The 13,779-nt window shown below is 40.3% G+C and overlaps 1 protein-coding gene across 1 annotated transcript in view; it reads right to left on the bottom strand.

Moving 5' to 3' along the window:
• Positions 1-1,937: 1,937 nt before the first annotated feature.
• The window catches only part of LNX2 (ligand of numb-protein X 2), a 78,840-nt gene continuing 66,998 nt past the window's right edge, over positions 1,938-13,779 (bottom strand). The window contains exons 7-10 of the mRNA XM_032403290.1: positions 12,085-12,262; positions 9,275-9,506; positions 6,096-6,254; positions 1,938-4,234 (exon numbers count right to left, since the gene is read on the bottom strand). Coding sequence (XP_032259181.1) covers positions 4,099-4,234; positions 6,096-6,254; positions 9,275-9,506; positions 12,085-12,262 — 705 coding nt within the window. The 3' untranslated portion in view covers positions 1,938-4,098. The remainder of the gene's footprint in view (positions 4,235-6,095; positions 6,255-9,274; positions 9,507-12,084; positions 12,263-13,779) is intronic.

Below are 13,779 nucleotides of genomic sequence, written 5' to 3'. Positions count from 1 at the left end.
TGCTTCCGGCATGATGTACAGGCTGAAGTACCCTTAGCAGCTGAAATTCAGGTTTGTTAACTTCAAATTTAAACCATCCGCTTATCTGACTAAGGCTTCAAACACTTGAGGAATCATAAAGCAACAGCCTGCTTCAATATACAAAAAGAATGGAAACCAAGGTTGGAAGTTACAGCAATAGAATCTGCAGACCGCATTGTCTTTTCGTGAGAAAGCGCAGTAGCTAGTTGGGAGCGTGAGGACTCCACTGTTTGAAAACTGCTCACAGGGCACAGGATCCTGAGAGAATAAACCCTCTAAGTCCTCTGGATTCCGTTCTTTCCACCCACAAGGCCTCCCTGAGCAGCACCAGAGACCCTCTCGTTCTGCTGACCAGCTCAAAAATAAGTGGAGCATATAATTCTCCACACCTGTGCGGGCTGTGCAGCGTGACTTCCGTCCAAAGACGACAGTGCAGAGGGAAGAGCAACTTTACTGTGGAGACACCCGACACACACTCTACTTAGGCCAGGTGGACAAGGTCAACACCAACAGCCACAGGTCATGCTGATGGTAGGCAGCCTTGCTGTACATGAGGGGAATGGCACTTTACCTGCAAACCCATCACCCCAGTCTAATCAGGAGGGGGGAAGAGCAGACAAATTCCAATAGAGGGCATCCTACGACATCCCCGACCAGTGCTCAACATTGTCAAGGTCCTCCTCAGCAAGGGAAGTCTGAGAAAATGGCCCTGGCATGGGGAGCCCAAGGAGGTGTAACTAGATGTAATGTGGCATCCTGGAGGAGATCCTGGGACACAGAAAGGACACCAGGCCTACATTCTCCCTCTAGAATACCCAGGCTCTTCAGAAGATATAGAATCTCTGATATTTAATGTCCAATTTTAAAAACTGCTAGAGACAGTGGTAATCAAGCACCTACCTGCAAGTTTTTCTTCTTCCTAGTACGCATCCATGACCATAAAAGTATAGTTTAATAAAACCTTTTAAAAGAGAGGAAAAAAAAGGGCTAGCCCCAGGAGGTTTGTGAAGATTTCCCAAAGAGAGGTAATGCCACTTGAGCCAGGTCAGCCCGCGTAGGCACAGGCGTGGTGGCAGTTCTTAAATGAGGCAAGGAGTGGGGAGGAGAAGTTATGGGAGAGATGGGGGTGGGGGCAGATGGTGAGGGGACTTTTCTGCAGTGCCAAGATCCCTCAACAGTGAAATGACCGGAGCAATGACCAGAGTTAGGGTTTGTTTTTGTTTTTTTAAGATTTTATTTATTTATTTGACACACAGAGAGAGAGAGAGAGAGACAGCTAGAGAGGGAACACAAGCAGGGGGAGTGGGAGAGGGAGAAGCAGGCTTCCCACCAAGCAGGGAGCCCGATGCGGGGCTCGATCCCTGGACCCTGGGATCATGACCTGAGTCGAAGTCCGCCGTGCAACGACTGAGCCACCCAGGCGCCCCTAAAGTTAGGGTTTAGAAAGGTTGCCGATAAGAGTTCAGAGTGAGAGAGAGTGGAGATAGATAAGCGCGTGAGAAAACACAGAGTCGGGGTGCAGAAGTGAGGTTGGGTGCCTTCAGTCTGCAGACTGTGGGAGCCACAGCGCCAGGGCATGAGCGGCCTTCAGAATTGCAAGGTGGCATCAGACGGGACTTACAACTCTGAGGGTACTTAGGTCAGAGCCATATAAAGGCAGATAGAGGCCTGTGGAGATTCACCCTCACACGGGGGGTAATTCTCTCGAAAGCGGGGAGTATCGGCCGGAGAAAGCTAGATGGGCAGCGTTCAAGCTACACCTCCCAATATGGCACACCCTGGCCACGCACAGAAGGGCGACTACAGGCGTGTGTGGAAGCAGGACTGAGGGTGTGGGCAGCCTGCTGGGCCATGAACAAACATAAAGATCACGTACTGAGTCAACGTCTGCTGCTTAGGAAAAGAGACAATATCACTAGTATGGAAAGGATGACTTTTATTTCCATCCTAAATGATTATCACACCATTATTTAAACACATTTGAAAAATCCTGAAATAATTTAAACCGAAGGCACAGAACAAATCAAAATATTTGAACTATTTACGTTAAGATGAGAAAATTCAAATATTTCAACAGTAACAATAAATTATGAACAAGTTTCCATCACCAAATATCATTCTGACCAAAAACTATCATGTTTTGTAATAAAACCAAATTAGCTTAAGCTGAGTCTGAGATTTCCATGATAAAAATAAAGTCGAAAAAAGTGTCTTCTTTCAAAATACTCATTATATCCCCAGGTTCAATGTAAGTATTTTATATATAACAAAGTAGCCATTGGGATATTTGTTGATGGATGGCCACTCCCCAAGAAATGATACATTCTTACAAAATTTTTAAAAAAATAGCAAAGTAGGATATAAAATTTCTATTTGGGGAGCAGGAAGAAAAAAAACTTGTTCCACGTCAATTAGAATATCAAAGCATTTCAATACCAAATCCAAATCAAAAGCCGATCATCACGTAACAGTAATATACTGTATGGGGCATTCCACTGTATCTTGGTTATATGTTGACCGTACAGTGTAGCTAAGGGGTTGGACAAATCCGTAGCAATTACTATTGCCATTTCTTATTTATTCAAAAGCGATATGTTTAAAAAAAAAAAAATCACTAAAAAACTAACAGGAATAATCAGTGACATGCTGCAGACACAATAAGCCCCAGCAATACAACTGCCAGTTTGAAAACAAAGTGGTCATGCTTCATAATATACTGTAGTGTTTTTGAAACACATTCTCTGATAATCAATACCATTTATTACAGAGGGCACTTGTCAAGGAGCTCAGATTCTGAACTAGGTTTCTAAGTGAAACTCTTTTCAAGTATGCGTAATATTAAGAAGGTAAAGAAATTTTGATCTTATTCGCTTCTTTATGCGTTCTTCCAAGGGACAGTCAAGTGGAATGAAGGACTAACAAAATGGGCTGGCTGTAGTTTTCAAAAACATTTAGAAAAATAAGAAATAGCCTCGTGACCAAGAACTGACTGAAAGATATTAACATCTAAAACCTACTATTTTAGATAAAAATCCAGGACTTTCCAGTCTTTTTCTTGAAATAATTAAGCTCACAAGAAATAATGGGGAAAAAATAAGGATTTCTAGAACACTGAAGGCTCTTCTCGGAATGAAATAAAAAAAGTACACCTTCTCCTACACTGAGCTGCGATATAGGTGAACGTGTGTGGAAGAGCAACACGGTTTTATCTTTAGTTTAACTACAGGAATCACAAAAAGCATGTCCAGCCAAGACTGCTGATAAGTACAATACAGACTCTAGAAAATGAATTTTAGCAAAATCTGCTTCAAAATTTCCCTGCATAACAAAACATTCCTTTGGAAAGGAATCTTTAATGCTTCTGGACTTCTGCAAGCAAGTGTGGCTTTTACCATCTCCAGCACTAAACTATAATTACCTCCCAAATGCCTCTGTCAATGGAAAACGTGACCTTTGATTATCTAGTATTCTAATTAATGGTACATTATTTTTTAAAAAGCTCTTTAGTAGTGTCAGACTTCCCTAAGAAATTAAAGGGGAAACAAAACAGTCAGAAATATCACTTTATAAACAGTATGAAGTTTTGAAATGTTGGCACTGATGGGGAGAAAACGGGAAAGGGCTACAGCTAAATGAAGATGTATCCATTCGTGGCACCGGCTGCAATAGGGGCAGCGAGGGCCACAGCCGCGGGCTCCACTGGCTCCCACGCTCGGGCACCCGGCTCACTCTGTGATTCGGCCGGGAAAACCAAGGACCGCCCCGAGCCCTCTAAGCCAGCTGGCTGGACCGCAGCCCGCGCGCACTTCTTTCATTATTTTAGGTCACATTCTGACAACGGAGAGTCTGAATTTTGAAAACACGAGCTTACAAGGGTTAGTGGAAGACCAAGCTAAAAGAAACGTGGCTAACTGGAGGAAAGCCGTCTTACTAATAACAAAAGGACGACCTCAGTGGTTTTGGGCCCTGCAAACACCAGCTGTGCTGTAGCCCCAAGCAGAAACACAATCCAACGGAAGGGGTTTCTTTCCAAAGCCTAAAAAAGGAAGATGTTCGACTCACAACCGATTTCAAATCCTACACCAGGCTTCCAGGCCAGCAGGTAACTGTCAGAGTGACTTTGTTCCTCTGCTCCTTCAACATGGGAACTAGTGCGGAGTGGCTCATGCCCACCGTTGACAGGCCGTTGACGGCTACGATCATATCTCCACATCTGGCCAAAGACAAACGGAAACGGACTGTTAACTATCTTCATGCGATTAGAAAACATTATCCTAATGGAGATATGTTTAGCATGAAATTCACAGTTTCACTTAACCATCAGCTGTCAATGGTGAGGGTGTATCTTCTACTTTGCAAGACATCTGGGGCGATTTTTAAGCCTGTATTGGCCTTCCCTTGCCAGTCATGGGGCACCCCTGGGCCCACCTCTCCTCTAACTGCTGGGTGATTCTGAGGGCAAGCAGAATAATTTTCATGTAAGCTTAAGCAAAATTTAATTAGGAGAATAAATGTGCTGCCTCTTTAAGAATTACTAAATAATGCATTTGGAGGGGGTTGCTTATTATTTTGACGGTTCTTTCTCTGTTCATTCTTAGAACTCATACATTTGAGGGTTCAATTACGTTGAGAATAAGACCCACACCTCCTCTTCTTTCAGCTGCTGATGCCTGCTGTCCTCTGACAGGATTATCACAAATGGATGATAAATCTGAAGGCCTTTCTCTCCTTTATGATTTTTGCTCTTTAGTTTATAATAGCAATATGCTATTTTATTGTTAGCTACTACAATTTTTTTGGAAGTAGGTGGAATGCAGATTATAAACTAATTAACTGAGACCCAGATTGGTTGAGTAACTCAGCTAAGAGAATGGTTAATTCATTTCCCCCCTACTCTTTCCACCTAAAATACTGATTTTTTTCACCCATCTCTGTCAATGTAAGACTGATCAGGAGCATACTGACCCTGATCAACTTTTCACAAGACTATTCGGATGGCACTTTGTCTTTGTGATCAGTACACACTCTCCATTTGTATGGCCCTCTGTCTAATATGTCAACAGTTACTTTTTAAGAATTGGCTCTTCCATCAAAAAACTAAGCACTAAGACCTTACACTAATCCATTTCCTCTCTGTTTGTAGAATCTCTTGATCTAAGACCTCTTTCTTCTCCCAGTGCCTGAGCTTTGATAAAGGAAAGAGGCTGCATGAGGTTGGCTGAGGACTTCCTGCCCAGCAGAGGGGTAAATAGCCCAGGCTCTGGAGAGAGAGTCCTGGGTGTGAACCGCAGTCAACCATTTCCAGCTATTTGACTGTGGGCAAGTTTCTTTATCTTTCTGAGACTTAGTTATCTCGTGTATCAAACAGGAATAGCAATGACAACACTCACCTCACAGGGCTATTAAGAAGATTCAATAATACAACCCCAAGCACTTAGCACTGTGCCTGGCAGCTCTCACACATTCATTCATCAAATATTTATTGAGACCTTATCATTTACACAAGGCACTGTTATCGTGACCAGGAATGTAACAATAAATGCAACAAAGCCCCCCACTCACACCCCTTCATGGAGCTTGCATAAATACAATGTTAGGTAGACATAAGTGCTGTGGAGAAAAATGAGCAGAGTCATCTAATGACAGGACTAGACCTAAAGGGTGTGTGTGGAATGACTGCTCGGAGCTAGCTGTCATATCGAATGTGTTGAATCAGATGACTCAGGTTTGGTCCCTGTTATTAGATTAGCAAAATAGAACTATCAGCGGCAAGATGGTCAAAGTGATGCTTCAGTAGAGATCTGGCCGGCACATTGTTTCTGTAAAGGGCCAGTTAGTAAACAAGTATTTCAGCCTTTGTGACAAACCACATGGCCTCCGTCACAATGACTCAACACCACCACTGTGGCTCACGGGCAGCCATGGAGGATGTGTAAGCAGATGAATGCAGCCATGTTCCAGAAAAACTTTATTGACAAGGAAGGACAAAGGCTGGGTTTGGAGCTGACCCCTGGTCAAGATTGTGTCCATCACAATAAACATAAATCACATTATCTGATTATCACAAGACTCACTTTAATCTTCCATCATAATAAGCAGGAGTCCCCAAGACGATGGTTTTAATGAAGAAAGGCTGATTGGTGTGGTTCTCTTCATATCCACCAACAATACTAAAGCCCCAACTTCCCAAGTAGCTTCTTCGTAAAACGATATCATGGCAGCTATGAAGGGCACTACAACGAACACAAAGATCCAGAACTAATTAGTGTGGAGGCCTTTACACCCCGTTCACCTTTGTTGTAACTCCATACTCATCACTGCTGGGAAACGAAAAAGGGCTACTTTATTTCCTTCTGAACACATTATTCTGACAACCCATTTTCTAGCACAGACTCAGTCCTAGGTAGACTGGAATTTCTCCAACGTTTTTCGGTCTTCTTTTCCCAAGTGAACACACACACACACACACACACACAGCTAAACACACCTGGTTACAAGTTACACCACAGAAAGTCGTATAAAATGGTTCTGTGCCTACGTTTGCCCTCTGCACTGCCAACAATGTCCTCAATTCGGATATGCGTCTGTATCTACAGAGTTTGTATCTACAAAACAGTGGTATAGAAGGGACCCAGTCCTGCTAATCTCAGCACTCAAATGAAAGAAAGGTAGAAAACTTTCTCTCTTTTTAATCTATACGAGGAGTTATTTGTTGTTCTTTCCTCCTTCCCTTAAAATGCACTCATTTTAAGGGAGACGATTGACAAAATAGAGAACTCAATCTAGAAAACACTAATGAAAACCACCTCTTCCTTTCCCCCTTCCCTTTTTTATTTTTATTTTTAACCAGGGACACTGAGACGCTTCAGTTAAAATGCCACTGTCAGTTGGAGGATGTGACACGTTAGAGCTCGATGAATAAAAACTTAAAAATAGAAAAAAAACCCACCTAAATGATATAGAAAAAATATCTCTTTATATGAAAGAAGTATCTTTCATTTTTAGATGAAATTGGATCTAGTCATCTAAGGCAAGGTTTCCTGTTTTTAATCTATTAAAAAGATTTCTTAATAAAGCCAATTCTGTAAGCGATATATGAAATGCTAGAACTTTTAATCTGGTCCAGTTTCTTAGCTCACCAATAAGAAAGGGCTTTTAAAAAGGCTTCTGGCATAGAGCAGGGTCCCAGGCATTAGCCTGGTTTTTTGGAGACGATATAGGTTATTTTCATGGTTCTGAATCTTCTGCAAAAAACAATCAAAACAACACAACAGAAAACAAGTAACTGTTCTGTCTGGTACAGCCCTAGCCAACTGCAGAGGAAGGACCTCCCTTTTCAGACAGAGCAGAGCTGCTACCGTATGTGATGTGGAACCTGCTTAAAGGAGGTTTCTGACTCGTGGCCCTCCTGACATGTGGTTGTGAGTACAGGTCTGCACACAAAAGAAGACCCCAGACTCCACAGAACAGTGTGGTTGTGAGTACAGGTCTGCACACAACAGAAGACCCCAGACCCCACAGAACAGTGTGGTTGTGAGTACAGGTCTGCACACAACAGAAGACCCCAGACTCCACAGAACAGTGTGGTTGTGAGTACAGGTCTGCACACAACAGAAGACCCCAGACCCCACAGAACAGGGACCGTTGACTGACAGGTACTCTTTTGATACAGGTGGACCCCAAAATAGGTTTTATTATCCTGTGTATTTTTCATCTGAAATACTCATTAGTCTCCTGGTACACCTGAAAATGCTCTGAAGACAAGAGGTAAAGTGCTGACCGCAAAGCTAGCCTGGAATACGAGATAACGAGAACCAGATAAGGAGCCCCAGCGCGGCACAGCGCCAGCGTCTGCCTGGCCACCAGCAGCGGTGCGCATGTACGCGGCCACCGCGCAGCAGCGGAGACCACTCTCACCCACTGGTGTGGGAGGGGGCCTTCCTGACACGCTAGGTTTCAAGTGACAGGTCAGTGTATTGGGCTGAGTACTTAACAAGATAAATGAGTTCCCTCTGATGGCTGACACCTCACCATGAGGGAGCACGTCTGCAGTTTCTTAGCAACCATTTGAATCGATCCCTACAGGTCCCTGAGACATGAATTCTATTACAGTTTTAGGCCTTTTAGTCTTTTTCAACCAAGAGGACAAGTCAGAAAGTTAGATCATTCATCCTTGCTTTCTCTGCTATTCTTTATGTGAAAGTACTTTTCTTTAGTAAATCATATAGAACTATACAACTGCTAGTTATTACAAATTACATCCAAATGAAGCTAGATGGCTCAGAAACTGGCATTCCTATTGTTTATTTTTATTTTAAAAAATCAGTCATTTTCATACTTGGCTCAAGAGTCAAAATGTTTCATCATAGTTCAGTTTTAGGATTCCTCTACACATTAAGAATCTAAAGTGATCTGGAAACAAAGACAGTAACACACATTCTTCCTATCTCAATACCGAATTATACAACCCTCAGGAGGTTGCACTTTCATGACCAGACAATGACCAACTGCAGAATGTCTTGGCAGGTGACAGTCCCGAAGCAGCGAACTCTTCACTAAGGTGGTGAGGGGCACCTATTCTTGAACACCAATGGTTTGGCTTAAATGTCCAATAAAAACCGAGTTTTACATCCTGCCTTTTTAGGGAGAGTTAAAAAGATTAAGAAAGGGGTTTTAGAAAAGCTTCTGGAGTAGGGAAAGGCCCCACACTTTGACCTGGTTTTTCTGGTGAAAAGTGCACATGAAGTCTAAGCACGTATCAGAATGCATGGTGGTAAATGACAGCTTTTCTAAAGCAAGAGACTGAACATGGCTGGTCCACTTGAGAACCTTAATAGGAATGGACAGAACGGCTTTATTCATTTTTACAAACAGATACAATAAGTCTTTTTAGCCTAGTTCTTATTATTAAACTTACCTTAACTTACCTTTATTTTTTAAGAATGTTTTAATTTTTTAAAAATTAAAAAAAAAATTTTTTTTAAAAATTCACGACCCTGAGATCAAGACTGGGCTGAGATCCAGAGTTGGATGCTTAACTGACTGATCCACCTAGGCACCCCTTAAATTTACCTTTTAAAATATAACATTCTAAGAAAAAAATACCATTTTCTTTTGTAATTTGATACGCCATTGCCACTTTTATCTCTGACTAGGGCCTTTTTCCCCCCGGGTGAGTGAATTTACCGTGTTACACACTGAGAAAGGCTGTCACTACGATTATTCCATGAAACCACCAAAACGTTGTCAGTACCTTGGAAGCCCAAGCCACATGACCCATGATGGGGACCAGGTGGCATCATATTCATTCTCACTGAAGGTGCCGGGCTGCTCTTCGGTGGCCTGGGATGCCTCCTCAACAATCTGGACCTCAAGTGCTTTCAGGACAACAGCAGGGGATGCGGCACTGGCTTTCAGCATAGCAACGGCCTCACTATGACTTAAATTGGTCAAATCAATGCCATTGATATTCAGCAATATATCACCTGTCCAAATGAACAAACAAGAAAAATGAGATGAGCTACCAAGTCATCATCTTCCCTGTACATCCTGTTATTTGTAATTTTTTCACTTCTCTGTCATTGTTACGATACCGAGGGAAAATCCAATTCATGGAAAACATTCCAAAACAACTCAAAACTTTAAGATAATTTCATCATATATAGGAAAAAGTGTGGCTTGAGGCACTGTGATTCGACAGGAAGTCCAAATCATTAGACCTAGTTTTGCTATGTGCAGGACCTGGGCATGTTCATTTCTCTTCTTTGGGCTTCAGTGATTTCTATAGTTCTTTTCTGCTCAAAAATTATTTGATCCTTTGCTCTTAGAAATGAATTTGTAATATATCCTGTCTTATAGTTACGCAGTTTTATACACAAAGATAGCCCTACATAGTTTGCTCAGCACGAACATATCAGAATACTTAAAGAGAAGAGATCCTTGGGCCTACACAAAGAAATGAAACTTGAGATTTGAACATCTTCTCTTGCTTGAGGAAGAAAAAAAAAGTGTTTGTTGCCCTGCCAAGTAATATAATAAAAAAAGGGCAATGAGGATTATATAAAAGGTTAGGAAGGAAAAGATTAGTTTTGTAGGTACCAAGAAAGTCTATGGAAAGTCCTTCTCTGCCAATTCATCACTGATTTTTCAGATTATGAAAACAAAACATTCTCATTGCAGAAAACCTGGAAAACAAATAAAATTACCCTAAATTCCACAATTGGGCAAATAACTTTTTTTTTTAAAAAAAATAGCAGCCTTATGAAGGTATAATTCATTCCACTCATTTTAAAGTATACAATTTTTGGTTTTTAGTACAAACACATTGTTGTGTAACCGTCACATATCATTTTTAGATCCCTCCCCCCAAGAACCCTGTATTCATTAGCAGTCACTTCCCATCTCACTGCGCACCCCCCGCCCCCAGCCCTGAGCAAACTTGAACTATTCTACTTTATGTCTCTACAGATTTGCCTATTCTGGACATTTCATATAAATGCAACCAAACATGGTCTTTTGTGACTGGCTTCTTTCACTTAGCATAATCTTTTCAAGGTTTATCCATATAGTAGCTTGTGTTAATACTTCATTCCTTTTTTTTTTTTTTAAAATACTTCACCCCTTTTTATGGCCAAATAACATCCATTGCATGGACATAATAATACATTGTGTTGATCCATCCATCAGGTAGTGGACATATGGATGATTTCTCCTTTTTGACTATTATGAAAAATAATGTATAAGTTTTTGGGTGAGATGTACATTTTCATCTCTCTAGGAACAGAATTGCTGGGTCATGTGGTGACCCTGTTTTTAACTTTTTGAGGAACCGCTAAACTATTATCCAAAACAGTTGGACCATTTTATGTTCCCACTGGCAATGTCTGAGAGTTTCAATTTCTCCACATCTTTGCTAATATTACAATATTACTGTCTTTTTTATTATATTCATCCTACTGTGTATGAAGTGGTTTTGATGTGCATTTTCCTAATATCTAATGACACTGAGCATCTTTTCATGTGATTTTTGGCTGTTTGTGTATCTTCTTTGGAGTAATGTCTATTCAGATCCTTTGCTCATTTAAAAACTGGATTATTTGTCTTTTTTATTACTGAATTGTAAGAATTCTTTATGTACTCTAGATAGGAGTCCTTTGTTAGATATAATGATTTGCAAATATATTCTTCCATTCTGTGGGTTATCTTTTCACTTTCACTATCTTTTTGCTTTCTTGTGGTGTCCTTGGTAGCACAAAAATTTGTGATTTTGATGAAGTCCAGTTTATCTCTTTTCTTTTTTGTGTTGCATGTGTCTAGATGTCATATCTAAGAAAACCACTGACTAATCCATTACCTAATCCAAGGTCATGAGGATTTATGCTTGTGTTTTTTTCTAAAAGTCTTAGCTCTTACTTTTAGGTCTTGGATCCACTCTAAGTTAATTTTTATATATGATGGGAGGTAGGGATCCAACTTCATTCTTAGAAAAATAGCTTTTAAGACTCACTTTCCCATATGAACAAACCAAGTGTATGGAGAATGCTCTTTTCACTACTACCACCCCTACCTCTACAAATTGTACAGTACTAGTGGGGGGTGGGGGGGCAGGGAATGTGAAATTATGAGTGAGTTAATCCCTAAAACTATGCCTTTTTATTAAGATTGTCTTCCACTCTACCTCTTCTGTGAGACCCCTCCTACATAGGTACTTTATCATATAAGTAACATCTGTTATTTTAGTGAGATAGTCCTTCAGAGTATCCAGTCTGCCAGGATATGAGAAGCGTTAATCTTTTAGAGGGTCTTTTCCAACATAAAATAATCCAATGATCTGAGTAAACATTAGAAAATAATGGAGACCTCATCAAACTGCAGCAACTTTCCTTCACATTAGGCATTTTCCTAACCTTATAGAGAGGTTTACACTTACATATGGAAGGGACATTTTAAAGGATTAAAAAAAGTCATGTTTAACAGAAAATTTTGTAGATACTTGTTATTTTTTAAAACATGAACTGAATGAAGGGAGAAGATGTAGCGAAACTGGTCCCGACCCTATCTTACCTCTCCTGATGCGGCCATCACGAGCAAGGCAGCCATGAGGTGGCACACTGGTCACAAAGATGGGCAGTTCACCACTCTTACTTCCTCTGCCCCCAGCCACTGTCATTCCCAGGGACTCGTGTGGTTCCTTCTTTACAGTAATGTGTTTTTCTTGGCATGTAACACACTGGGTAAGATCCTAACACATGAGAGGAAAATTTATTGGATAATACGTAATACACAGCTGAAGTAAAGTAAAGTAAACTGAAGGAAAAAGTACCATGGCAATGATAAAGTCATTTTTAAAATCACTTACTATAGAAGTAATACACAGTTCTTCATGGTACAAACACGACACCAAACACTGGGGATCACAATGTCAAACTTTGGACTGCTGTATTTTCATATGACTATTTATGGAACGGAAAAAACTCAGGACTGTTGACATATGGAAGTCAAAATAAAATAAGCACATCATTTGTATAATTATCTTGGGCTCCAAGATATGATCAATTCTACGAAAGTAAATAATGAATTTATTCTGAATGCATTCTGATTCTGAAGACAAGCCAATTAATTTTATTTCCATCTCTCTCCTCTGTTCTTTGAAAGAAATGTTGACAGAATAGAACAAAAGTAAAGTGAGGATTTCATTAACTGCCAGAAAAAAGCTACAGATCTATCTTCTGTTTCTTACTCATGAGGATTATCAGAATGCTCAATCATGAAACAGGTGCAAATTGATCTTCAAAACCTTCATGGAAAGCTATAAGGATATGAAATAACTGAATTTTTTCATTAATGAAGAGAAAAAATTCCCAACAAACTATGTTCTCAGGAAAAAGCAATTTTTACTGACAGTTATTGTTGCTACTTATGGAGACACTCCTAGAAGAAAAGGAGAATTTAAAACATCACCTTTCTTTTTAATTAGAATGCAATAAAAAACAAGGTGTACATATGCAATATCAACATTAAAACAGCAATAGTAACTACCATGTATTGAAGATTTACTATATGTGTAAAGCGAATGGCTTTACATGCGTTATTTCATTCTAATCTTCACAATGGTCCTGAATGTAAATCCTATTGTTGGCCCCATTTTACAGATGAGGGAACAGCCTTAGAAAGGCTGTTTTGTGATTTGCCCCACACTATACAGCTATATGTGACTACACTCGGATTTGAACTGATTCAAGTTAAAAAAAATTATATACGCACACATATATAGTATGTGTCTATACATATACATGTATTCATATATGGTTTGTGTATGTTCATGCAGCACGACGCACTACGTATATACTGGTTATATGCATCCACACTACAAGGGCACTAACCCCTTAAATGTAACATGGAAGTTAATGTCTCAAAAGGTTCCTAACACTTATCAACTATAAGAGCATACTGTAGATAATAACTATTAACGTGATTAACAATATCAACAATAGAACTAGATGAATTCTATTTATAGAACTATAACATTTCCTTGAGTGACACTACTTCAGAGCGGACAGGTACCTGTCTGTTAATCAAGCCCTGGAGCTGCAGGTGCACCTGCTCTTCTCTGGTCCTGGAACCCATACTCTTAAAATTTTATTAAGGGAACTACTCATAGTCAACAGCCTAGAGTTCCTAGAATTTTGACCTCGTAGAAAACCTGTAAACAGCTAAAGGTGGTATGCTAGCCTTATGACATCTATGTTAGCATCCTTC

This window comes from Phoca vitulina, unplaced genomic scaffold (assembly GCF_004348235.1).
Source record: "Phoca vitulina isolate PV1807 unplaced genomic scaffold, GSC_HSeal_1.0 scaffold5, whole genome shotgun sequence".
In the NCBI taxonomy this organism is placed as follows: Eukaryota; Metazoa; Chordata; class Mammalia; order Carnivora; family Phocidae; genus Phoca; species Phoca vitulina.
The sequence above is the reverse complement of the archived record's forward strand: the minus strand, read 5'-3'. Positions and strand labels throughout refer to the sequence as shown.